The sequence below is a fragment of the Crocodylus porosus genome, unplaced genomic scaffold, assembly GCF_001723895.1.
Source record: "Crocodylus porosus isolate Cpor-Errol unplaced genomic scaffold, CroPor_comp1, whole genome shotgun sequence".
NCBI lineage: Eukaryota > Metazoa > Chordata > Crocodylia > Crocodylidae > Crocodylus > Crocodylus porosus.
Window position 1 is genome coordinate 33,769,654 of NW_017728913.1, and position 26,872 is coordinate 33,796,525.

At 41.3% G+C, this 26,872-nt stretch overlaps 1 protein-coding gene across 8 annotated transcripts in view; it reads left to right on the forward strand.

Moving 5' to 3' along the window:
* TENM3 (teneurin transmembrane protein 3) overlaps nt 1–26,872 on the forward strand; it is a 456,764-nt gene that overhangs the window by 380,672 nt on the left and 49,220 nt on the right. For 6 of the 8 annotated variants that reach the window (XM_019534649.1, XM_019534652.1, XM_019534651.1 and 3 more), the window contains 7 exons: nt 5,165–5,381; nt 6,384–6,503; nt 6,958–7,219; nt 17,492–17,759; nt 18,291–18,434; nt 25,100–25,349; nt 25,746–25,766. In XM_019534649.1, coding sequence (XP_019390194.1) covers nt 5,165–5,381; nt 6,384–6,503; nt 6,958–7,219; nt 17,492–17,759; nt 18,291–18,434; nt 25,100–25,349; nt 25,746–25,766 — 1,282 coding nt within the window. The remainder of the gene's footprint in view (nt 1–5,164; nt 5,382–6,383; nt 6,504–6,957; nt 7,220–17,491; nt 17,760–18,290; nt 18,435–25,099; nt 25,350–25,745; nt 25,767–26,872) is intronic. The other 2 variants (XM_019534650.1, XM_019534655.1) reach the window with 1 other exon arrangement.

The window sequence follows — 26,872 nt, forward strand, 5'->3', positions numbered from 1 at the left end:
ACCCCCAATAGACACTGAAAGCTTTTTTTAAGCCTCACAGTTGAGGTGTAACCAACAGGCAAAACTGTTATGTTTTCACTGGTGAGCCTCTGGGTGCTGTTTGCCAGAGTAGCTATGAATGAGCACCACTGCAGGTAATACACAGTGGGACATGGGAATTCTCCTTAGCAAATCCCCTTGCCCTCCCCTCCAGGAGAACCAGAGAAGGCTCATCCCTCTGGGCCCCGATGCTTGGGTTTCCCAGCTCTCCTGACTCCTACAGCAGAGAGATGGAACCCATGTGTCTGGGTTTTCCCAGCTGGAAGGCAGAACATGGATGTTCTGTGCCATGGCCAGCACCAGGCCGGGAGGAGTTACACAGGTTCTGGCTCCAGGCAGGGGAAAGGGTCTGGATAGGGGACTCACCAGAGGTCCCTCAGTGTCTCCCTTGCCTACATACTCCACCTTTGTTCATGGAAGGCCTGGTTGTGGAGCCCAAGATGCTGGATTCAGGATTGTTAGCTGCATACCTGCAGGGTGCCGGACACGTGGCTAGACAAGACCGGCAACATGAGGACCAAAGGGGTCCCTTGGTGTGGATGGTTAGAATGGACAGATTGGTGACTGCTAGCACCCATGGTGCTTTGGCACTTGAAGAAGCCACCCAGGCCCAGGAACACACTGCAAAGATCCAAGAATGAGGTCTATGGATTGTCAGCCACTCTGAGGGAGGCCACCTATGCCAATATGGAGCTGAGAATCATAGTGCCAGGGTAAGAAGTTCATGCACAGAGTCAAACATAGCTTGGGATCTGGCTAAGACATTCTTGAGTGGCATTAGCACTCCCTTTCACAGGGAGGCTATTGCTGTCCCAGGTCAGAGTGGTGGGCAGGCTGCTGTCTGCCCCCTACCCCCTCCCAGCATGGAAAGCCCTGCTTTAGGGACTCCTCCTTGGGTGAAATATGCCTAAGAGTCCCATGGGGCATCTGGATGGGCAGCCGTGTGGGAAAGATCCACACTGCACTCTGATTGTGAGATGCTGGGGTGCAGGGAAGCCCTGGAACAGGAGATATGGCATGTAGGACCCACTGAGCTATGGTCCAAAAAGCCAGGAACATATCTGGTGGGGTTCACTTCAGGGAGCAGCATTGAGGAGCGGGGAAGGACCAGACTGCCTGAGACCTGCTGCGAGAGCCAACAGTGAATCAGTTCACCTTCCAGGGCCAACTCGCTACCCTCAGCCACTGGTGGTCTCCAGTGCAGATGGAGGGCCCCAAAAGGAAGGGGGGAATGGGCAGCCCACCAGGCCAGGCCACTGCAGGCCCCTTGGGCTTTGGTCCCAGTTCTAGAGTGGGCAGTGTTCCATAGTTTTTCTTTATTATGCACATGATCAGTATGGCAGCTGCAACATTTAATTAAACTGAGGATCGGCAGTTTCACGCATGGTATTCCCTTTGCTGCCCCAAGGTTTTGCGCTGGTTAAGATGAGCCCCTACAGCTGCCCATCCTCCCCATCGTCATTAACTGCTCAGTGCAGCCAGTCTCAATGTTAGCTGAGAAGTTTCCCCGTTCTGAAGCAGACAGTCTGGCACAGTTTTTGTTTAATAAACAACACTAAAAGTTTGTCAGTTCCATCTTTTGATTAAAATGAGGCATGTCTCTTTCTTGCACCTCAGTCCCCTGCATCCTGGTGTGTGCCCATCAAGGAACGGGAGGGGAGAAGAGGAGGGAGTGGAAGAGAGAGGATAAGGGTGACTATGTGGATTGTGGGCAGTGGTGCCTCGGGCTGGAGACCTACAGTCCAGTTTCAGGGCATGAGCACTTGGAAGCCCTCTGGCCCTGCTCATCCAGAGAGGGCTCCCGATCCGCACAAGTGAGGAGCTAGTTGGCCAGGGCTTCACAGATCCAAACAGTCTGTTGGGGCTGAGGCCACCAACATCAGGTGTGAGAAAATACAGGCATCCAGGATACACATGCACACACACGCATACAGCAGATGTAGGGTTTGCTGTGTGGGCCTGCATGCAACAGCTGGCTGATGGCGTGTGGCCATGACGAGCTGCTGCTGCATCAAATCCAGATGGGTGGTCATGATGTCCCACCAGCCAATCAGGGTGGTTTCACCATTCAGCTCCTCACAGTAGTCTTTGGTGGCCCCTCTCCCTCCGCCCCACTCCCTGTTCAACTTGGGCCATGGAGAGAGAGTCCAAGCCCCTTCCCCCCACCCCCCCAAGGACTAGTGCAGGGATAAGCAAGCCCTGCCAGAGCGTGGCATGCAAAAGTATTTTGCTTAGCATGCACCTCAGGGCAGATGGCAGGGAAGGGGCTGGGGCTCCGCTGCCACAACAAGGATCAGGCCACCATCTGCCCTTGGCATGCCAACATCTTACAAGTCAAGGTTGTGGGTGTTCTTGGCACTCTGTTCAAAAACATCACCAATGCCTGTGATAACGTGTGTTCAGCTAGCTCCTGACCTAACTGTGGGCACTTAGAGTAAAGGTCAAAAGTTAGATTCTTCTGTCATAGGCTTCTTGAGGTTAGCCCCAAGTTACAAGGAGGCATAGAAAGTACAAGGACAATTCCATGGAAGTCTAGCACTAAAAGAAAACAAGCTTTGCTGGAAAAAAAATGATTTTGCTATAACCAGATTCTACTGCATATAAAAGTCCACAAGTGCAGGAATACAGATTGATTTGGTGAGTGAAGTTGTTCTCCTTCCTTATCCAGTTTGCAAAATTTAAATCTAAAGTGCACTTTAGCCAAATTCCTCCTCCAGGTCCTATTTCAATTATTTTTATTTAAAAACAGGACTCAGAGCTTGCCAGTTTATAGGTCTGTTATCCGTATCCTGTTTTGAATTTACTTCCTAAATATACCAGTTTGCAAGGAAAGGACACCCTGGGGGAGTTTGGACACCTGCCGTTTTAGTGTTTTACTAGTCTCTAGAAATAGCACATAGCAAAACTATTCCCTCTCACAGTTCTGTGCATGTTTCGGCTAAGGAAATTGCAAGAGTTTAAACTTTTGAGGATGAGCCTTTTTTTTTTACTTGTGCGTAAATATTAATGTGCTTGCTATACCTGCGGTACATAAAAAAATGACTAAAATCTAGAAAGGAAATGCAAAATAATTTTCTAGCATTGATAATGATTATCCAAAGAGCTCAAATATCTCTGATGTTGTTTGTATTTTTCTTATGGAATCGGATAGGCATAGCTACTAAGTTAATAGAAATGTAAGCCAAATCTCATTTTTTTGGCTAAACTGAAATGCATTAATAATTTTGCAGAGTTGTTCTACCAAGACTATTTTACTTGGCGACACACAGGGCAATAGAGTATTCACCTTAGTGGTACTAGATAGTGCTAGCTATATAAGTACAAAGAAAGAATGAAAAATGTTTTCTCAAGTTATAGGGAGCCAGATTCATAACCATCCGTCACTCGCTTGGGCAAGTTGCTGATAAACTCCACAGAAAAATAACAAACAGTGTGTCCCTGTATCTTGGCTGGTGAAAATGAGATTCTTTCTCTGATTGATGTTAGTGGAGAGGCTTGTAAAAATGCATTTCCAGCTGATTAGTTCAGAAGGTGTCAATCTCATGCAGTTTTATGACCCGCAGACTACATGCCAGATGTACATTTGCTTTTTATAAACTAACAAAGATGAATGACTAAATTTGAGCATGCCCCCTTGGCAATTGCACCAAATATTGCCAGAGGGAGGATACATAAATGTAAAAAGAAAGCCTTTAACCATTAGTGCACCAAGTTTGGATCCTGACCCAGGCAGGTACCGCCCAAACCAGCATGGTATCATAGTAGTTTGGTTATAAGAAGTTTCTTGTTTTAGGCGACTATGACTAAATAAAATCGTCCCAGGAATGAGTAACGCTCCAGAAACATTACACTCCAGAAACGTACATCCATGCCAGTTGGTTTAAGGGGAACTGGAAGGGGGTGCAAGAAATGAAAGATCAGGCCTTTAGTACTGTGCCAAAATGCAGACTCTGATCTGGATATGCAATACAACCATTCTTCAAGGAAATTTGTTTTAAGTTGCATTTGGAAGAGCCCTTTTTATTTACATTCTTGTAGAATGTAACCAAGTATAACAATCATGACTGATTATTTTTAGTTTTAATCCGAGGCTAAGCATATTATAGAAGGAATATTGTTAGAGGCTTCCTCAAATCACTGTATATTTTTTCAATTCTTATGCTTCCTGCTAAACACAATTCTCACTGTTTACCTAAATGGAATAATAAAATGCTTGAGCGATTTCAGTCTTGCTACACTTTTAGGGAAAACAATTATCAGCTATGTAATACTACATTACATTCACCTAGAAGAAAACTTTGTGTAGCTGACATTTCCAGACTTGTTTTACTTCAGGCTAATTAACAGTTATCTATTTGAGCTTGATTTCAATCTTCCACCAAATTAGATTTCCAGAGGTGACAGGTCCAATCCATATTGTGTATTAATATATTGTGCATGCACATAAAAAACACCAGGCATGCATGCATAAAGCATGTTTATATTAACAATCATGCATCATGAATTTACTTGGAATGAAATATAAAATTTTTAACACAGACTTTGCTCTCATACATTTTCATGAAAAAGACTTGGGGGGAAAAAAGACCTTTGTCCGTATCAACAAAAGCTTTGTTCCCAAATATAAAAGAATCCATCTTGATAAATGTTGTTAAATATTTAAAGCTACTTACAGCACACAGACTCTAAATAGGTTCAAGAAAGCAGTGGAGTGGGAGTTACCTGTTTCTATTCCCAGCAAACCAAATAACCTCACATAAATACTACTTAACCCCCATAAATAGTATTTAATATTTATCAGTAAGCAATGTCTATAGAGTTGAAATCCCTGTATTTTCTGGGGGGGGTTCTGTTTTAAAATGTTTATTTTTAATTTAAAAATATAATGGTTTAAGAAATGTTTTAAATGAAGACAAAACCTGCAAGAAGCTGAGTGTCTCTGACAGACTGATTGACAGAGCCCTTCGTTACTTGAAAGTGAATTGTTAAAAATCCTAATTACTAATATTCTTTCCTACTATGCTGATTTTCAAGTCTCTCACTAGACAAACTTTGTCTAATTGCTTGTTCACATATGAAGAACAAGAGGAAGAGTTTGTTGATTTGTCTGAATTTCTGCCCACAGATGGATTAATTGACTGTATGGATCCTGACTGCTGCTTGCAGAGTTCTTGCCAAAATCAGCCCTATTGTCGTGGACTGCCTGACCCTCAAGATATCATTAGCCAAAGTCAGCAATCGCCATCTCAGCAAGCGGCCAAATCTTTTTATGATCGGATCAGTTTCCTGATAGGGCCAGACAGCACTCATGTGATACCTGGAGAAAGCCCTTTCAATAAGAGGTGAATATCAACGGATTGCTCCCTTACGAGTCTAAAATAAAATTTCACAGTACAGATGTGGCTAACATGGGTAAAGCATCCATTATGATTGTGATATTTTGGAAATGGCCTTTCAATAAATGCAGTATTCATTTTTTTTATATCAATAAGGACTATTATAGCTGATTTCTTACAAAAAATCCAAGTGCCATGGCTAGTAAGTTACACACTTTGCCATGCTTGGTACCTGCATTATAAAAGGGTATTCTATTAAAGATCAGAAAAATCTTCATCCTACCAAGTTATTTGGGTGACTGTAGTTGGAAACCTATCAAAGCAATAAGAAAGGAAGAGAGAGTTTAATTGCTTAAACTAAGCACACTAAATAATGTAAATTATGAATTAATGTAATAGAACTGTTAAGTGCATGACAGTATAATTGCATAAAGTGTTTGACTGGTGCTTTGAAGAGCAGTAATGACCTGAAAATCAACCGGTAACTGAAAGCAGGTGTCTTATGTCTCACTGAGTAAAAGAAGATGGTTTACACCAGGACTCCTGTGTCTGCAGTAATTTGGCAAAATTAATGCAGTTGGGCACAGCAGTTGATTAAAAGTTGTTGCACAAATGTTCCTTATTGCCCCTTTAAATTTTGTACCTCTTAGCCTCTGCAGATTTACAGATTGCCTTGAAATTAATTGGAAAGTACATTCTTCTTTATGAAACTGCCAGAGATATGACTTATGAAAGGAAAGCATAGAGTTTATAAGTTTTAAAAATTCTTCATTAAATTATTGATTGTACTTTGTAACTCTGAAGACAAGCTATGCCAGATTAAAACAGAGGGTAAACATGAAGATACTTAGAAAATGCCAGTTATGTGAAGTTTAAAAGGGACAGTGGCTAGGCACTGTTTCAACCCTGAGTATGCAAACAAGAGTTGATAACATATAGAGACACGGGTATTTGTTTATGATAGCCTGAGAAAACAGATGCATAACCAATTCTGCATGTTTTTCACAGCCTCACATCTGTCATAAGAGGCCAAGTATTAACAGCTGATGGAACACCTCTCATTGGAGTTAATGTGTCATTTTTACATTATCCAGAATATGGATACACAATCACTCGCCAAGATGGAATGTAAGTTTGCCATTAGGGATGTCTACAAGTAGAAGATGGTAAATGTAATTTTAGTTTACCAGAGAACTTTGTTATCTCTGGAGTTATTGTTTGTGGTTTGAAAGTGATGAAAAAACACCATTTTTTCAGAGGTTGCAGTTGCAAACTAGGCCTTGTAAATACTACAAACAAGTAAAGTTGTTAATTTTTTTTTCTGAAACAGAGAAAACGGCTGTTGAATTAAAACACAGGAGTAGGATTTTCAGCTCTTTCATGCACTAGTAGGCTAATGCAAATCCATTGATTTTTTTTTTCCATTGTTTGCATTGGAGTTAGACTGGACTAAAACTGAGGCACTCCCATAAGGAGTCAGATGCATAAAATGAAAACTGCATTGAAACTACATAATTTGCCGGTGTGGGGGGCATGAATTCAGGTCAGTTTGTTATCTGAATAATCTTGTTGTTTGTCTTAGGTTTGATTTGGTGGCAAATGGTGGTGCATCTCTGACTCTGGTGTTTGAGCGCTCACCATTCCTCACGCAATATCACACAGTGTGGATCCCATGGAATGTCTTTTATGTCATGGATACCCTGGTCATGAAGAAGGAGGAGAATGACATTCCCAGCTGTGACCTGAGTGGATTTGTGAGGCCAAACCCTGTCATTGTATCATCACCTTTATCTACCTTGTTTAGAATTTCTCCTGAAGACAGCCCCATTATTCCTGAGACACAGGTACAATTAACTTTGAACTAAACAATCATTTCTATTAGATTAATTTTAAAATAGTATAATAAAAAGAATGCAAGCTGCAGATTTATAGTGAAAAAGAAATTTGCACCAGTATAGTTATTTAATAGATTTCTTTTATTTTCAAAATCATAGAAACAATTGCATTAAAAAGTAGAAGCAAAAAGTACAGTATGTGCAAATATCTGGTTGTACGCACTTCTTATAATTATAAGGTGCTAAGGAGTATCATCAGCTGCCAGATGAGAATTTTCATGCCTGTGTAATCACAGTTATGCCTTGACTTTTTGACCATCAGCCTGCTAGTGTTCAACATTAATGTCAAGAACACACACCTTGAAAAATGTAAATTGTTTGTTTTTCCAGAGTAGCATAGTGTGCTGTGGGTAGTGCTCAGTTTGATGTGTTTGTTCTCAATAAATATTTATGCATTCTGATGGTTTTTTCCCTAATGACTGAGAAATTTCATAGTTTTGAAAGGACAGTATCTGCCAAGATACTGAGCAGTCTCCTTACCTACTGAAGCCTTTATGTATCAACACCTCACAAGATCAAGAGCAAAGTTAGCGAAAAGAAACCAGAATGTCATTTTGAACAAAAAATATGCGGTCTAAATGCTTTGTGTCTCTAAAATGCATTTTGTTAGATTCCCAAATTCCTAATAATTAACCATAAATGTACTTTTTCCTTTGGTCTTAAATTATACTTGCATTTTAAGAAATGAAAATCACCTTTGTGATTATTTTTTGGTCATGCTTCCCCTGCTAAAAATAGCTATTTTGTGTGTTTGCTTGCTTGTTTAAAATGTCATTAATACAAAGAGCCTGGTTTTGTAAGTCTTCAGTAAGAAACACTCTCACTTCTTGTAGATACAATTAAATGTAGTAGGTGCGATTCAAATTAGTTTCACTTAGAGCTTAAAAGAACAAAATAATTAAACAATTTGCAGTTTAACATAAAGATATAAACAACTTGCAATTAAATGTAAGTCTAAAGTATGCTACCCAGTGCTTGCTTTTATCCTTCACTGCAGTTCCCCTACCTTTGAAAGCTACAACTCAACTAAAAAAGTTATTTGCAAAATGCAATCCACTGCGAAATACCACTGAGTCTCTTGATTTGGCAGTAGATAATACATTTAGTCCCCAAAGTCATGGAAAGTGATTTAACTACATGGTTATAAAACAAGAAAAAGTAATAATAGACAAGGTGATTGTAAAAGGTTTAAAAGGAAGGCTTTCATTATTAAAAAAAATATTACATACACCTGGTTTAACTGTACTAATGTGGACAATTTCTGATGAATTGAAAACACACTATAATTATTCATGCAAAAATGCAATAACTCTACTGTCTAAAAACATCAAATAAAGGTTGTTTTCTCCACTTAGCGCCTCCACATAGCCCCTATTTCTGGTAATGGAAGTTACACAAATGCATCAAGAAAAATATTCTGACCCCATGGGTCACATTCTAATCTCTAATGCACAATGCATAACAAACAGTATGCATCTCCCAATCCACCCACCACTCTAGATAAATCAATACAATTTCAGATGTGATGCTTATTTGGTTCAAAACTGTTCCTTCAACTCATAAGGTATGATTACAGTTCTTTTCTAAGTGGCAAATTCATATTTACTGTGGGAGAATTTGGGATGGGCACAGAAAACATAAGAGTCATTTCCTGTGTCCATTCTGTGTCAACCATCCTGTTAATGTGGCTTGGCAATACTTTGCATCACATGCAGAGGAAAATGATGTGCTTCATGAGCTCTAGATGCAGTATTTCATCATCCCTTGAAGGCAGTGTTTCTAGTAGCACACACTTAGTCCCATATAGTGACAATCTGTACTGAAAAGTTGCCACAGAAGAAAGGGAAACAGAACTAAAAGGCTGGGTGAGAGGAGGAAGAAGAAGAAGTAAGTAAACGTGGAGTCAGACCCAGGAGATAATTTCCTAGATGAAAAAGAGAAGTTAAGGTTAAAGTTACATGTTACCTTACGCTATTCTTCCACTGTTCAGTATCTTAGGAGTCAATACGTTTTCTGCAGGTATATTCATAGTTACTTCTTTACCTAGGTACCAACAGTGTCTCCCTCCACAAGAACTTGAAAGATTGTTCTTCATCTCTTTTGACCAATCAGTTCTTCCATTAGTGGTAAGACAGGAAGATGCCATGGAATGGAGCTACATACTTAGCAAGAATGAGCACTTAGGTTATTTCCAGTGTTTCCTCGGAGAGTCAGTTCTGTAGATGAGTTCTACCAAACTAGTCCATCTTCTTCCTTGACTTTATTTTGCTATTGGTGATAATGTTCAGCAGAATTTGTGGCAGAGTCTACTTCCAAGACCTAGAGTCAGATACTTACTTGGCTTAACAGAAAAGCTCTCATTGACTTCTCTGGGCCAAGATTTCATCTAAATAACCTATTTCACCTTGTTTTCCTGCAATTAAATCAGGACTTGGATAGCCGTGTAAATTTAGTAATAAATACTGAAACTTGGTTCCACTGAAGAAAATGGCCAATCTCTTTAACCTACAGCAATCAGGAGGAAATGCAGTGTATTACATTCAAATAGCTCCAAGATCTGGCAGGACTCAGCAGCTTGGGCAGATTGGGTCCCTTAGGAGCATCATAGAAATCTTTAGGGTTGAAAGGCCAACTTAAGTTCCCAGGTTGATGCAATTTGTGAAAATTAAAATGACCTTTATGTGCAGACTAGAGGTTAAATATTTCACAACTGCCTTCCAAAAGTTTTTCATGCATAAATAGAATGTCAAGCTTTGCAATCTAGTAGATGGGCTATCACTTGATCCCCTTACAGAATTAGTATTATTCCAGACAAGCTGATTATCTGTCAAGAAAAATCAGTGGATGAGCTAACTGGCTGAGCTGGTGTAGTATGATTTTTATACCCAAAGACTTCCCAGATGTTGTTCTTCACTAAGTTGATTCATTATGAAGGCCCCAGTGAGATGCTTTGTTTGCAATTCCTGGTTACCTCTTTAGAAGTATGCTTAACTGTTTAGTTAATGGTTCATAAGGACAGCTGAAATGTATGTCCTTTTTTACTCCTTAGTCTCCAAAGTTCTCAGGAAGATATATTAAGGCAGTGCACTTCTTACTGAAGGAAAGGAGTAATCTGTAATTCATATTTTGAGAACTAGGCTCTCGTGCCTGCACAGACCAACAGCAGTTAGTTTTTGGCCTTACAAGGGCCTGAGTTAGCCTCCCGATTTTTAATGAGATAGTTGTCCAAAGTCATATTAAGATTCTGTCAAAAGGACAACCAGACTGGCCTGTATGATTTCAGATCTCTGAGGCTAGAGGGTTGATGGCCACCTTCAGACTGAATGCTATTCATCTACATTTTTTGGTTGTAAGGGAAGTTTTGAATGAACTCTTAGACCAACAGAAATCCCATTACCTACTGTTAATTTGCAGATATGTTGTTTCTCTTTGTTTCTCTACTCAAGTTTTTTTCACCCAGAAAGAGAACAGCATCTGTTAGTTCTGTTTTAAGTGCAACCTGGGAGTCCTCCAAACATCTTAGAGTTATTTTGCCTTCAAGGTCTTAGTAAAGGAATAGATCCTAAATTGCTCATATCCCTGAATGGGCTTTTACATTGCTAGCCTGCAAATAGATTTGTTGCCTTCTAGCTTGAGAGGAAAATTAGTTATCCCCTTTGTACCTTGGGCTAAGGAGCAGCATGTGCTCCTTGGACTGGAGTTTGGGCTGGAGAAGGAGAGAGATTTGCTTGTACACACGTGATATGAATGACAGCTTTGTTGCATCCTAGTTTATCCTGTTAGCTGAGCCAAACTGCTGTCAGCGTTAATTGGTCATAGGACGGGAAAAGAGACAAATTTAATTAGCAGTACATAAATCTTCCTTAACTTATCTGGTATTATTACATGACATCTGAGGGCCTATTAAATACTGCAGTCCTGATTCTCAGACCCTCTTCAAGGAGCAAAGTATTCATCTCAGAGATGTTATTTATAATTGTACTCTAAAAAAATATATATTTTCATTTCACTCAGAATACTTGAATACAGCTGCAGTGCAGGCAGACCTTCAGTATTTTTAGGGATATGTTTCTAATCCAGTTAGAAGTCCTGACACCTCTTGAAATAAGGTTGATTAACTATTATAACCCACAGAAACTCTGTATATCTAACTACCACACACAGAATCTTCTCCATGAGAGAAAAAGCAGGTGGAGCTTTCCAAACCTAAGACTGAATCACCATATCTTTCTGAGATGAGAAATTGGTGAGCTGATGTCTGAGTAGTGAATATTGATCAGGAAATATGGGAAATCTTTCCCTAAGGCATCCTACTTCTGTCTGCCTTTGAAATAAGTGGAAGAAAGTACTAGTTGAAAGTATTTATAATCCACAAGTAAAATAGATATTCACACCATTTAAAATACCCATCCCATGAAACATTTAGTATTTGTGCTACATTAGCAATTAGAGGCTTTAACCCAAATCTGGGGCTGCACTATGCCTGGGGCAGTACATACACATAGGTAAGGGACAGTCTATAAACAGAGAAATCTAAGTAGACAAGATAGGACAAAGTGGGAAGCAAGGAAGTACTATTGCACAGTAGCAGACTTCTTTGTAAATTTATGCTTAATTGTTGTAAAATTGATTTGTCATAGACATATGGGCCTAGGGCAGGGGTAGACAAAATGCGGCCCGTGAGGCCGTTCTCTCCGGCCCATGGGGCCCCTAAAAAAACTTAGAAAATTAATATTTCTCTCCCCTTGGTTCTAGTAAAAAATGCAGGAACCATGGGCAGTAGGACCCAGGGGAAGCCTGGTGGCCTCCAACAACAGCGGGGCCCACCCGGCCCTGCCCCCCAGCTGGAAGCCCCAGGCACAGTTTGTGGGCTGGGAGCACGTGGCTGCCCCGGTGCGGGAAGCTCAGGTAAGTGGTGGGGGAACCCCAGGCAGCGAAGGAGTGTGGGGGGGAACGGACACTCCCCGCCCCACGCCCAGTGTCCTGCGCTGCAGCTGCTTGCAGCCCCCATGGAGCTACCTGTACCTGCTCCGGACAGCCCCGTGCAGGCTGTGAGCGCCTGCAGCGTGGGGCACTGGGCGTGGGAGGGGCCACTTCCCCCCTGCACTCAGCTTTTCCTCAGGCTCCTTCCCTGAACAGACAAAAGTGGCCCCTTGCTTGCCCCATGGCCAGTGCCCCACGCTGCAAGCGCTTGCAACCCACATGGGGCTGTCTGGAGCAGGCACACGCAGCCCCAGGCCAGCTGCGAACGGCTGCAGCACAGGGCGCTGGGCATTGGGCAGGCGAGAGGCTGCTTTCTCGGTCCCCCACTCTCAGCACCACCTTGTAACCCGGCCTCACTGCCAGACTGGCATCAGGGGCAGGTTACAAGCTAGTGCTGAGCATGGGGAAAAGTGGCCCCTCGTCCACCCCATGGCCCTGCACTGCACTGCAGCCCTGCACTGCACTGCACAGCGCCCTGCACTGCAGCCACCTGCAGCCTGTATGAGGCTGCCTGTGCTTGCTCCAGACAGCCCCACATGGGCTACGAGCACCTAGAGCAGGGAGCGTCGGCCATCAGGTGGGTGAGAGGCCGCTTTTCCCTGTGCTCAGCACCAGCTTCTTCCCTGCTGGCAAGGGGTCAGGGTTGTGCACTGTCCCTGCCCCTACCATGGGGCTGGGGCCACTGGGTGTGAGCAGGCAGGGAGCCAGTGGGAGCACGGGGCCCACACCGGTGTCCTGAGGCCAGTGCCAGTGAGGCCCAGAGCAGGGTGGCAGGAGTGCGGGAACCCGGCCAGCAGGGGCTCTGGAGCCAGGCTAGCAACCCCCTCTCCCTGCTGGTGCAGCCCAACCGGCTCCACAGACCGCTGCCAGCTTGTGCCCCGCTCTGGGCCCCACCAGTGCTGGCCCTGGGACATTGGCTCAAGACATTGGTCCCAAGATGGTGACTGGGGGCGAGGCGCCTGTCAAGTGGCACGGCTACCCATGCAGCCCTCGAAAGCCTGCCAAAACTGGGTAAGCGGCCCTCCGCTCAAAGTAATTGCCTGCCCCTGGCCTAAGGCCACCACAGAACTTAGGCAAATGATGCTCAACATCTGCATGCCTGACTTTTAAGCACCCAACTCCAGGAGTGAAAATTCTAAACATGAATCAGGCACCTAAGTTCCCCAAACAGTGAATGGGAAGAGTAAAGCAGGCATGGGCAACTGGTGCTTCCTGGCTCTGGGAGGCCACCCCAGCGGCCGATCACTGACCAGGGGGTGGGCCCCAGCAGCCAATCATCGACCTCAAAAGAGCTGGTGGCAAACTGGAAGTCCCATCAGAAAAAATGGAAGCGCCACTGGCACTTCTTGTGGGGGGGGGTACTGGCTGGAGCTCCCTGCTCCCCTGCTGGCAAGGGCCAGTTTTGGGGGGGGAGGGCACATGCCCCACCATAACCCTTCTACACGTCGCCTATGAAAGCTGGGAGTGGAATGTCCTGCTCCCAGCACTGTTTATGTATTTCATTCAATGGCTTTTTTATTCAAAATGAGCAAGAATTCCCTGGAGCAGGGACTGGAACTCGGGTCCCACAACCCCAACTCTGGTAGCGGGGCAGTGTCCTTATCAGAGGCTACAAAATGAGATATCCTTCAGCTCTCTCCTGGTCCCATGAATCCAGAAGGCTTGAAGGCCCTGGGGATCTGTTTCACCATAGCCTGGGGCTAGGGCGCTCTTCTAAGAGGTAGACGTTGTGGGTTTGAACCTGTTTTGCTGAGGCAGACATACAACCCAACTCTTTTGTTTCTGGTCAAGGGCTGTAACCACTGACCATTAAACGAGAAGTTGTTTTGAATGAAATTGGCTGTGGTTTCTTTCATTTGCTACATTCAGTTCTGTCAAGCTAGGGACAGACATTACACACAAACTAGTTTAAGTGAGTAGAAACTGATTTAAACCTGTAACAGAACAGACATTCAGTGCACATAAACCAGTTTGAAAATGGCCGAAACCAGTTTGAGATAAACATGGTTGAATGTAGTATCAGACTTAACTGATTTGGATCAAACCAGTTTATGCATTGTCTGTCCCACGCCCCATCCTGGTTTAAGTTAAACCAGACTCCTCCAGCATCCCAGCATGCTCTCTGGGCTGGGTGGGGCTCTTCTTTCTGCTCCAGAGAGCTGGGTTGGCCCCTCCCCTCTGCTCTCTAGCTGGAGCAGGGGCAGGGTGTGGCCAGATGCTGGCTTGCCATGGCCTCTGAGGCAAGTTCCTCCCTCCATTCACTCTGCCCCTGCTGGCAAACCCTGCAGACCACAGCTGGAGTTTGCCAGCCTCAGCTGCACCTGCATGGCTTGCCTGCAACCAGGCAGGGTTTGGGCACAGTCTCTGCAGCTTGCCTGCAGCTAGGCAGTGAGGGAGTTAATTCCACAGCAAGTGGTGGGGGGAGGCAAGCTAGTCCGCTCTGTGCAGATCCAGGCCCTGCACCTGTGAGTCTAGGGCTTCACCAAAGAAGAGGTACATTTACATTATAAAGCAGAACCTGTAAAAGATAGGAATACCTAAACAAAGCCTTTCTAAATGCCTGGCTGTACGGAGACACTCTGCCCTCAGCATATGCAAGACTTATGCAAGGCTTTCTCTTGTCTTCCTGGCTTACTTTTTATGTTAGACCAGGGTTTTTCAACTGCTGGCACTTGGGAAGGCCTCAGTGGGTACTAGGCAGCAGGCACTTCTGCTGCCTCCATGCCACTGGCACTTCCACTCGTCAGTTGGCCACTGGGGAACTCCCCGCTCACCCCCAGCTGCCAGGGAACTCCTTGTTTCTCAACCAGCTGCCAGGGGTACACTGGCCCCAAAAGGTTGAAAACCCCTGAGTTAGACTAAGTTGTGTATGCTTTGTTTTACTGGGCAGCATCTAAGCTTAGGCGAAGATTTTTGGTAGTTCCCTGTTGCATTCTTTGCTAATTGCTGTGTTCAATACATGCTTGCTCCAGAGAAAGGAATTTGTCCCCATCCCCATTCCTCAGTCTTGTGGCAGCTGCTGCCCCCACCCCCGCTGGTGGCTGGCATCCGTGTGTTGTGCTAGCCCCAGCTGGTGCCTGGCCATGCCCCCTCCACTCTAGCCGGGAGGGGTGAGAGCCTTGGAAGGTGTCTCTCTTCCTTCCCCTTTGGCAGTGGCTGGCAGGTGTGCTCTAGTGCCCCCTGGCTTCTGGCTTGAGCCACTGCAGGCATGTGGCTGCATTTCCTGCTTTAACAGAGAATATCAGTCTAGTTATTAATCAGTTTAAGCTGTGCAATTTAGACTAATCTGAAAACAGTGAATCAATTCAGGCTCAGGCTTTTTGAATGTCCGTCCTTAGCCCCTGAGTATAATAGGCAGGATTGAACATGCCTGTTAGACTGGGCCCATCAGTAGACATACAGCGTGTCTGTATGGCACAAAGCAAAATCCTGCAGAGATAACCAAGCTAAGCCTATTGTGTGACACAGCGGTATCAGATCCCATAGTTGGCATATGTGGGCTAGTTCAGGTATCTCCAGACAGCACTGCCTGATGCTGTGTAAGCTCCAGGACATTGGATCTAGCATGTTCATAGGTAAATGAGTATATCTCTGCACTGCGCTGCCTTGTCTCATAGGGGTACCTGCTTCGTGGATTGCAAATGGGTTTAGATGGGAGATGGATGCTGAGATAGATTTTAGATGGATACTGAGATGTTCAGCCAAGCAGAATTTTAAGCCTCTAATTCACTTTACAAAGTCTATTTTTGATTCTGTTGTGTGGTGTCTCAGACTTATTGTTTCTCAGAGATAAATTTGTCTCTCTGAAAGTATGTCTACACCAGTGATTGTCAACAGGTGTGCCTCACAGCATTAGCACTGCTAGGTGTGTCAATGTGAGTTACAATATAAAACCACAGATTTCAAATTTATAGTGTGACCTGTTGTGGTCATTCTAAGTTCTTTACAACAGAAGCATTGCTTTATTATTTTTCTGTTGTCAAAAACCAAGCAAAAGGTAAGAGCTAGCACTTTCCAAGAGTCTAACAAGGGATACCTTGAATCTACAAAAGTTGAGAACCACTGATCTGCACTGAACAGGTTGTGTAGAGATCCTAAGCCATTAGGGCAAATCAGCTTATGAATTGTGCAATGTAGACATAATAGTAAAATTAGTAAACCCATGTAGAGACATGTCGATTTGAATACTGAATCCTACATAATATCTAGTGCTTCCTGGAAAAGTATAGTTTATATTACAGTGACTGTATGCATTGTGTATTCCACATCTTGGGGTAGGTGGAAGTTTCAGAAGAAATGTTTTGCCTGATAGACTTGGAGAAAAGAGGTTACTTCATTGACAAAACTATTGTGTAAAAAGACACAAGGAATTTTTTTCCAAAAAAAAAAAAAAAAAAGGAAGATGGCTGAGGGACTTAGTTTATGTAAAAAAAGAACTGACGTTTACTGGGTCAGATCATTGGTCCATGTCGCCTATTATCCTATGTCAGAGCAGGAGAGAGTGGATGCTGAAAGAGAGAGTACGGGGTATGACCAGGATTTTTTTTCCACTGTTCCTCTCTCACTTGCAGCTCGTTCCCTGTCATTCCACTGTTTCTCTCTCATTTAAAGGAAGTTCTGATACAGAGGCTGTATCCTTAACTCCCATACTCATTAGCTACTGATGCCCCTTTCCTCCAAGAATTTGTGCAATCCCTGGTTAAGCTGTCAGTTTCCACAGCATGTGGGTGCAGTGAGTTCCACACTTTAATTACACACTGTGTGAAAAAGAACTTGCTTTTGTTAGTTTTAAACTTATTACCTACTGTTTTCATTTTGTGGCCCCTACTCCTTGTTTTGGGGGAGAGAGTAAATATTAAATCCCTATTTGCTTCCTCTTTGCCATTTAGTATTTTGTACACCCTTATCTGTCCCCCCCACACACATCTCTTTTCTAAACTGAATAGGCCTAGCCTCTTTAGTTTTTCATCATATCCAGCCCCTCTGTGCCCTTCTCTGCATCTTCTCTAGGAAATACTCTTAAGTGGCTATAACACAAAAAAGGTCTTCTAAAAAAAACCTACTCTTATTTCCTTCAACAAATTTTTTTACTTATTAAAATGGAGTTCAGGTGCAGGCTCTGCTTCGTAATGGGTTTTAATGTCTTGTTCTAGCAGGCATCCTTTTACAATGGCTTGCTGTATTCAGTGTAATTTCAAAATCATTTAAGATACTGTCATTTTTCTTGTCAACCTTTAGGTACTTCATGAAGAGACCACAATCCCAGGAACTGATTTGAAATTATCATACTTAAGTTCCAGAGCAGCAGGATATAAATCAGTTCTTAAGATCACCATGACACAGTCTGTTATACCGTTTAACTTAATGAAGGTTCATCTTATGGTGGCAGTGGTGGGAAGACTTTTCCAAAAATGGTTCCCTGCTTCTCCTAATCTGGCTTATACTTTCATATGGGATAAAACTGATGCTTACAATCAGAAGGTCTATGGCTTATCTGAAGCTGTTGGTATGTTCACTATGGAGTTTTTCTGAATTTTCATTATTGTCTTAGAATTCCAGGGTTAAAATAAAAATTATTTAATCAGTTAGTTAGAAAATGTTACATACAATAAAATGTTAGGTCAGATTAATGTATCTTTTTATAATAGTGTATTATAAAAGAAAAATCAGAAAGGGGTTTCATTTGTGATTGTCAGATCTCAGTCAATTTACACTTAGTATAATGAAGTAATCTGAGGAGAGGTTCATGCAGCTATTTGTTGTGAATCTAATTTTAAGATCTTCAGTAGACTGATGTAAGAAATCTACTCTATACTAGTCTGTTGCACGTTTAAAAAACAAGATAATTTTAATCTTCCAAAATTACTTTGAAAAACACATCATTTTCAACTTTCTTGGTATGATAGCAGATATGAAGGTTTATGAGATCAGATAAATCATATGCTTAGCAGAGAAATGAAAATATTTATTTTTTCTGAAAAAAAATCCATTTTCAAATAGCATTAGAAATTTAAAGTGTTATTTATTCTTATTCCAGTATCTGTAGGGTATGAATATGAGTCTTGTTTGGATCTCACTCTCTGGGAAAAGAGGACTGCCATTTTGCAGGGCTATGAGCTTGATGCCTCCAACATGGGTGGTTGGACGTTAGATAAACATCATGTACTGGATGTTCAGAATGGTAAGGATTTATGCTTGTCATTGTTAATAGCTTTAATCATGTATTCATAATTTGTTTGGGGTTTTTTTGGAGGGGTTGATTTAAAAAAGATCCATATACTAGCAAAGTATGAATTTTTTTGTATGTGGTAAGTGCTCAAAATTGGCATATGATGTCACATTTCACTCTCATAAAAGCCTTTGGCTTTTACTTAACAGAGGTGTCACAATTAGTGGCATATGTCATTATTTCTTAAATGTTCAAAAAATATTTTATTTTGGAGGTGCTCTTAAGAAGATGGGATAGGAAAGAGTATCCTGGAACACTGAGTTTAGTCCCCTGCATTTGCAGGCAGCTCTATTCACAGAATCTCTAGATCACCAGTTCTAACCCACAGCCACAAATATCCAAAACACCAAAAACAACCTCTAATAGTCCATAGATAAAAGAAAGAGAGACATGGGCACTTCCAGTGCCCTAGCACTGCAGTGACAGTCAAGTGGATGGTTAATATATCTCAAGCTCAAAAGATCTTAAAACACTGTGCGTGGAAGGACCTTAACCTTCTTTACTGCAAATGGCATAAAGCCCACAGTTCTTGCCAGTTTGACTTAGAGGGAAATTTCCTTCCGGACTCCCAGATGGTGTTTGACAGCAAATTTCCCGAGCGGAAAAACAAAACCCTCCAGTTGGAAACCCCTGACTTCTCCAAGTATCAATAGGAGCATTATCTTAACCTAGTCAAGAACCCTCAGCCTTAGCTGTGGCTAATATTCCAGTGCTTCAGAAGAAAGAAGGAAAGTATCTCAAAAGGCAGTAGCATTCACAAGGGGAAGTGGCAGCTTCAGTAAGCAAGCAAGAGGGGAAGGAGCAGGTGGGGCTGGGATAGCAACAGATGGCTTGGATGCTGCAGTGTTGCAATTCAGGGGCAGAGGAATGCACAGAACAGGGGATGCACCAGGGCAATCAATGCCACAACAGGCAGAGGGGGCCTGGGAGTGCCCTTCCTGTGTTGGTGCCTGAGGTTTGTGGCCCAGTTGCCCACCCTTACCTACATTACTGACTACACTGCAACCTGCAAGAGACTTATTTTTTTGAAAATACATGATTTCACACACTGATTGTTGAGCCAGAATTCCCTCCTGTCATACCATTCCCTAAATTTACCCAGTCCAATCCAGAAGTCTATCAGGTTCTTGGCCTCCACTGCTTGACTTTGAAAACCATTCCAGAACTTTGGTCCTCTGAAATCGTCTAATTTCTGATATACATTTTTCTTCAGTCTGAAAAGTATTTTTTCTTTACAGGTATATTGATGGGATGAATATTAAGAAGCAAATTCATAATCCCTTTCAATCTCCATTTTGTTAAGATAAACCAGACCAAACATACACTATGAATACCGCACTGGCGGCATATGACTATCCCACGATCAACCAATATATTCAAATTCCTCTCCTCCTTAGTCATCCCAGTTGGGATATCCCTATCCCCTAGCCAAAGTCATTGTTGTTGGGCCTCTCAGCGCGTGACTTCACACTTCTTACTGATAAGTTTCACTTCATTTTTAATACTCCATTGCACAAAATTATCTAAATTTTGTATAATAAACCAGCCATCTACTGCATTGGCAGTATGTCCCAGTTTAGTGTCATCAACAAACTTCGTGAGCACACATATATTTCCACTACCAAGATTGCTGATAAAAATATCATGACAGGTCCTAAAAATGATTCCATTATGACATATTGATAACCACTCTCCAGTCTTGTAGTTCATCTTTCACAGTATCCTGCTGTAGGCTCTCTTCGAAGCAACTCCTCATCTACCTCATGATTGTTGCACTGATCCTCATCCTTTCCAGTTTGACCCGTAATTTCCCATGACTCATGGTATCAGAAGCTTTGTTTAAATCAGGATAAATTAAGTTTCCCTGATCCATGTCCTTTATCATGTCATCAAATGCAGTCTTCTTTGGATAAACCCATATCGCATTTTTTCCCATCTATCATTCAGTTCAATATCTTTGATCATTCTTTCCTTAAATATCTGTTGTAAGACCTTCCATACTACTGAAATTAAGCTAATAGACTTGTACTCGACAGGTCATTCTTTCCCCTTTTTTTAAAATAGGCACTACATTGACTATTTTTTCGGTCATACCTGAATTGACAGATTCAGTGAAGATTTGTGCTAACAGATGTGTTAAATTATATATCATTTTTTTTTCAGTATGCTACAATGGAATTAATCTAGATTGCACCCCCTAACCCCAGTTTTTATGCCATCTTTATTTTGTTTACCCCTCAAATATACTAAGTTCTCTATTCATGTCCCCACTGCCATGCGGCACCCCACCAGTGTCCTCAGTTCCATCTGTATTTTTATTGCAGATTTAGACAAAGTATTTAATCAATACTTGGGCCATACCTAGGTTGTCCTTGGTGTGCACCCCATTTTCACCCAGCTACACTTCTTTCCCTGAGTTTTCTTTCTTTTTGTATGATAAAAAAGCTTTTGCTATTTGTTTTAGTTTTGTTCTAAAGGTCACCCTCAGCTAAGTCTTTGGCCATTCTCACTTTCTTCATGCATTCTTTAATCATGAAAAGATCTTCCTTCTTGGAAGCTTGCTCATCCATGCAGAACTGAAGCCCTTCCCTACCAGTCTTTTTTCATCTTGGGATGCAAGGTCTTGAACGTATTTACACTTTTGCCCTTAAAATAGTTCCATGCTATTTTTTACATCCACAGCTCTACAATCCATTTGTCTTCTTTTACTGACTGAGGTGTGTTGCCTGGAGGGAAATGGCCAGCACTTGCTGTTAGGCCCTTGCTACACATTACACTTTACACTTAACATGTTAACTACACTTAAAACATAGCATCTGCACGTTCAAGCAGAAAAACCCAGGCTGAGTGCTATTGTATGCTGGTAAAGTTAGGGTTTTCTCCAGGTAGTGTTAAGTCATACATGTTACACTATCATATGACTGCCCCACAGAGATATTACCAGCCATCTTCACTGTCTGTGGTGCTGAGGTTGGGACTGACAAACAGCTCTTTGTTGGTGCAGGGCACTGCACTGACACTCAGCTGCTTTTCAGTCCCGGCCAGTTCAAGGCTTTAGTGCATGGGAGGGCTGGGACCCATAATCAGCTGTGTGTGGACTGCATCATTCTAGCCCTGTCCAGAGTAAGCATTATAGGCAACCCCCACTTAGCGCTCTTAATTGGTTCCTGAAAAACCGAGCATTAAGTGAAACGAGCATTAAGCAAAACTGAAAGTTTTTGATGACCCAAAATGGTGACGGTGGTTGTTATAACAAAACTCACTGAGCACTAAGTGGAATCGGGTATCAATGTAAAATGAGCATCATAGTGAAACAGCACTAAGCAAAACAGCATTAAGCAGGGGTTACCTGTACTGTGTGACTATTTAGGCAACTTTCTAACTCACAGTAATGCTTACTACCATCTAAATAATATACATCCTAAGTGCAAAATGCAACAAGGTCATAACTCTGCATGTGCCCCAGGCAGCCTCAACCTTATGGCATTCAGACTGAGGCATTGTAGTAGCCAGCCCTAAGCACAAAGACGTACAAATTACACTTGCTTGCATCAGTGGGGATGATTTAAGCCCAAACTTGTCAGTGTGATTTGACCATTAGTGAGGTTAGTGGTTTAACATTTGACAGGTTTCCCATCATATATCAAAATGAAGTCCCAACCCAGTGTGTTATGTTTCTATGGAATCAAACTACTTACCATTACATTTCTACTCTTCTCCTGATGGCCCACTTCATCTGACACACCATTTCATGAATAGTTCTTTAGTACTTTTGGGCCACTGAAGTAAAAAAAAAAAAAAAAAGGGCCAGTTGGGTAGGGTGGCTCTCCTTCCTCTCTCCATAGAGACAGTTACAAGAAGTGACAGTCACACAAATCAGTTCACTGTAACTGATGTGGATCATTTCTCAGCATCAGACCCCTCCCACAGCTAGCTCTTCAGCTGGTGAAAAAGGAGAGGTAGAGGTTATTAGGGACTGTCCAGAGCATTATAACAGCAGGCACAATTGTGACAAAACAGTTGCATGACACCTTTCACCTGTAAAGATCCCAACACACTTAAAAAAACTGCAAATGAGGTTCACTTCACTCCCCAGTGAAAGGTAGTCAGCTTTAGAGTAAAATGTGGCTATTAATTAGCAGTGTACAGCAACACTACATAGGAACTTAGAAAAGTAAATAAAGTATGCAGTATTCAATAGTAACTGTATATGGGAAGTTGGAATTTGGTTAGGAAGCACTGAATTTATACAGAAAACCCTATTCTGTCTTCTGCCATCACCATCCTGGGGTACTGGTTTAGTACTTTAAAGAAAAAATATAATTTCCTGTAGCACAGGTATTCTTTAGCACTTTCTCCCTCTGCATTTGACCCATTTTGGTCCTGCTTAGTTTGTATGGTCTGTGGGTCATAAACTGAAGTACTTCAGCTGAATGACAGAAAAACCAGGCTACCCAAAAATGAGAACACATGGGAAATGTTACATTTAAAATATAAGAAAAGAACTGTTGGATATTTATAAATATGTGTAAATAATACACGTCTTAAAAATAGTGATATAGCTTCTATTTACAAGGTGAATTGATTGTGGCTTTAAATTATGTTCAAGAGTAGATTTGACAAGTAATGACTTTTCAAAGTGACGTGTGTCTAATTGAATAAACGGAGTGGATAGTTGTAATGACAAGGTGGATGAGCTGGAGAAATTTATTCAGCAAGGAGTGAAGACTGTGACAGGTGTTTGTACGGACATCCTGATATACTGCAATAAATATTCTAATGTTCGTCTTTCCATTCTGTGATAATAGAGGAGAAATGTGAAGGACCAATTTTTCAAAGTAATGACAGAATAAATCAGATGTAATAGTGCAGTGTGCTGACTTGTAGGATTCCTCTGATGAAAATTATAGAACTCAGCTATTTCAGCAAAATTATGGTTCCATGATTGTCAAAAATGATGTAATCATGGGAGGGGGTGGGGGATTTGGATACCATTATAGACTTGCACTCAGACTCCTCATGAAAAACACATTCTATATGCTTTTATGATGCAGCATTATTTAGACTACTTTCCTTTAGGTTTTCATAAGCTAGTTTGAGCCTTCATAATTTCATAGTGTATGTTTGATCGGGTTCTTCTCCCTCCCAAGTTGTATAGTATTAGAAAAGTAATAAAAGCAACCTAAAATGCCCCAAGGGAAAAGGAAAATATATTTATGCTGATTTTTTTCAGGTTAATGGGGAAGACACCTTCTCATGTTTTTTCAATATATCAATATATTTTTATTGGGGTGATTATTTTAAAAGTATCTCTGAAAAGAAGGTTAACCCTTAGCCCTTAGTACTGCCTTTGAAACTCTGTACGTTCAATCAATAAACCTATAAAGTACAGGGTGGCATGTGGTTTACATGGATTATACCACATAGAGATTTATTGTGACATATGAGTGTAGCAATAATAGCTAACCATGCATACAGCAGACCTTGACAAAATCATTGCTTTATATCATAATGAGGATGCTGGTAACATTTAAGTGAATCCAAATTCTTCAAATATGCTTTTTAACTATGAAAGATTTAACAGCAGACATGTATTTTGCTTCCCAGATTTCCTATGGAGAACAAAAGAAAAAATATAGCACTGCTGGCATATTACTTTGTCTTTATAAAAATGATTGTACCTTTCATGCCTCAAAGCAGAAATAGGTTTAATGGGCAGGTTGGCCTGCCACAACATTTTTTTGTTGTGTTTGACATTTTTAATAACCATCTATAACTGCAGATATATTGTAGAGGCAGATTTTGTTACCTGAGGTAGATTATTATTGGGCAATGAAGAAAAAACCTTTTTGCAATGTGAAATTGTGGCAGTCACAGAACTTTTATGTAGCTCCTTATTAATATCCAGTGTATGCAGTAGTGGTCCAATGATACTCAACAGAATTTTTACAATTGGTTATAGTGAGATTACAGGATCAAAAGTCCCATATGTAATGAATTTCCATGATGAATGTAAATATAATTAGAATTTCTATCTTTTGGGGAGATTTTCAAACCCAAGGAATTTAGGAACACAAGTCCTTTTGAGAATTAGTGAGATTCACATTCCCCTTCTGCACTTTTTTCAAAATGTCCCTAAATGTTCTATATATATATAGTGTGTGCGTGTGTGTGTGGGTGTGTGTATATATAAATATATAATTTAGGGAGAAATTTGTGTGTATGTATACATACCACATATATTAATATATATAAATATACTTTACATATATAGTTTAGCTTATTAACTTTGGTAATCATTTAAAATATTGAATTATTATAAACATGCTTGTATTAAAAATGCTTTAACATTTCTACCACATCTTGTGAATAAGAGTATTTTAAAATATTTTAAATTTGATAACAGCAATGCCTTAATTTTAAGTATAAATACTTACTATAAACTAAATTCTATCATCTTTTGAAAGAAAAGTGTCTTTGCAAAATGTAATTACTTCACAGTACATTAAATCAACAAAGAGTGATAGAAATGTATGTATACATAAATACATATACCTACATACTTACCATCAGATTTTGATACAGAAAATTTTTTGTGGGGGTTGTATTTTTCTCAGGTATCCTCTATAAAGGAAACGGAGAAAATCAATTTATTTCTCAGCAACCTCCAGTTGTGAGTAGTATCATGGGGAATGGACGGCGACGCAGCATCTCATGCCCAAGTTGTAATGGTCAAGCTGATGGTAATAAGCTGCTAGCTCCAGTTGCCTTAGCTTGTGGAATAGATGGCAGCCTCTACGTAGGGGACTTCAACTATGTTCGACGGATATTCCCATCTGGAAATGTAACTAGTGTTCTAGAGCTAAGGTACATCTTTCACTAGTTTGGAACAAAGGTTATGTTGTGAATTAATATTTCTTAGATTTTGTAAGCAAATAACTCCCAAATCATTTAAAGTAGAATATTAACTTTTTTGCACAATACATTGAAACAAAAAGTCATATCTTTGAAACCATATTAAGGAATGCAGTAAATATGATTCACACTAAAGTTTTAACTATGCTTATCTACATCTGAACATATAGCAATGCAAACTAGCTGCATTATTGCATGTTTTAAAGGCAGAGTATGTTAACAATCTTGGATAAAAGTAGGTGATTCTTTTCTATAATGGTATATTTTAAGTTCTGCTGCCTTTCTGTCTTTTAACTTTCTTTTCTAACTTTTTTTTAACACTGCTCTTCTTTACTTGCTTCCACCAAGAAATAAAGATTTTAGACATAGGTAAGCATTTTAAGAAGATTTATATTTTTCTGTCCTCTTTTTTTTCAAATTAATGTATATTGTCAATAAGTCACTTCCTATATTTGTTACTGTCAAGGGCGATGGCTTTTTAAAAATAATGACTTCAGATGTCAAAGAAGAGGCTTTTGCCTTGAGTTATGCCACTAGTCGGGCTCCAGAATTTACTGATATTCAGTGCCTTTTATCACCACCGTTATTGACCCTCTTTGGCTGTGTTCTCTTTGCTCCCCTTCGGAACCTGTCTTCCTCCTCATTCTGGTTTCAGTCACTGATCCCCATTTTCTGTCACTACCTGTTCCATTAGCACCAATTCACTTACTTTACCTGTACCATTTCACTTATTCTGTCCCCCCATTTCTCTCCCCTCCTTCCAACCTTTTAATCTCCCATGCTTAACTGTATTACTGTTAAGCCCAGTCATTCCAAACTCATTAATCAGGCTCCAAAATATCGTAATAATAGCTCAAAACTCATGAGATTTAAAAAATATATATATTTTGGGTTGTATTTGCCTAAAAGGTGAGGCTTTTAGGAGGTCATATTTCAAGCGTAGTTCCACAACCATGAGGGCAACAAACTTACATGCCCTCATTGCTGAGATTCTTGTATGGCACAGTGACTACAGGACCTGGGACTTTAAACTGCAAAGATGAGAATAAGATTTGAAAAATCTATAGCAGGTACTGTAAAGCTCTTTGCATCTGCCTTCACCTCCTCCTGCCACCCCTGCCCGCCCCCCCACCCCCATACTGACTTGAGTACAACAGAGAGAGTGGCAGAACTTGGCTGCTTATAGTTCCTTTGACACAAGAGCCCCTGCTGGTAAGCATGAGAAAAAGTGTAGGTACCCTGTAGTCTTTCTGGACACATGACACTACAATAGGCTCTATGACAGGACTGCCAAAAGTTTGTCATGTGAGATACATGAATCTCAGCAGCCCTGCCAGATTTCATGTAGGATCTTTCCATCTTAGCTGTCAGTCTTCTTTTTTTTAAGCAAATCCTCAGAGATTCACATTTCACTTCATTTTCCCTTATGCCTGGTTTCTGTTAAAATTCACTTTGCTTCTGGCCATACTTGTTCG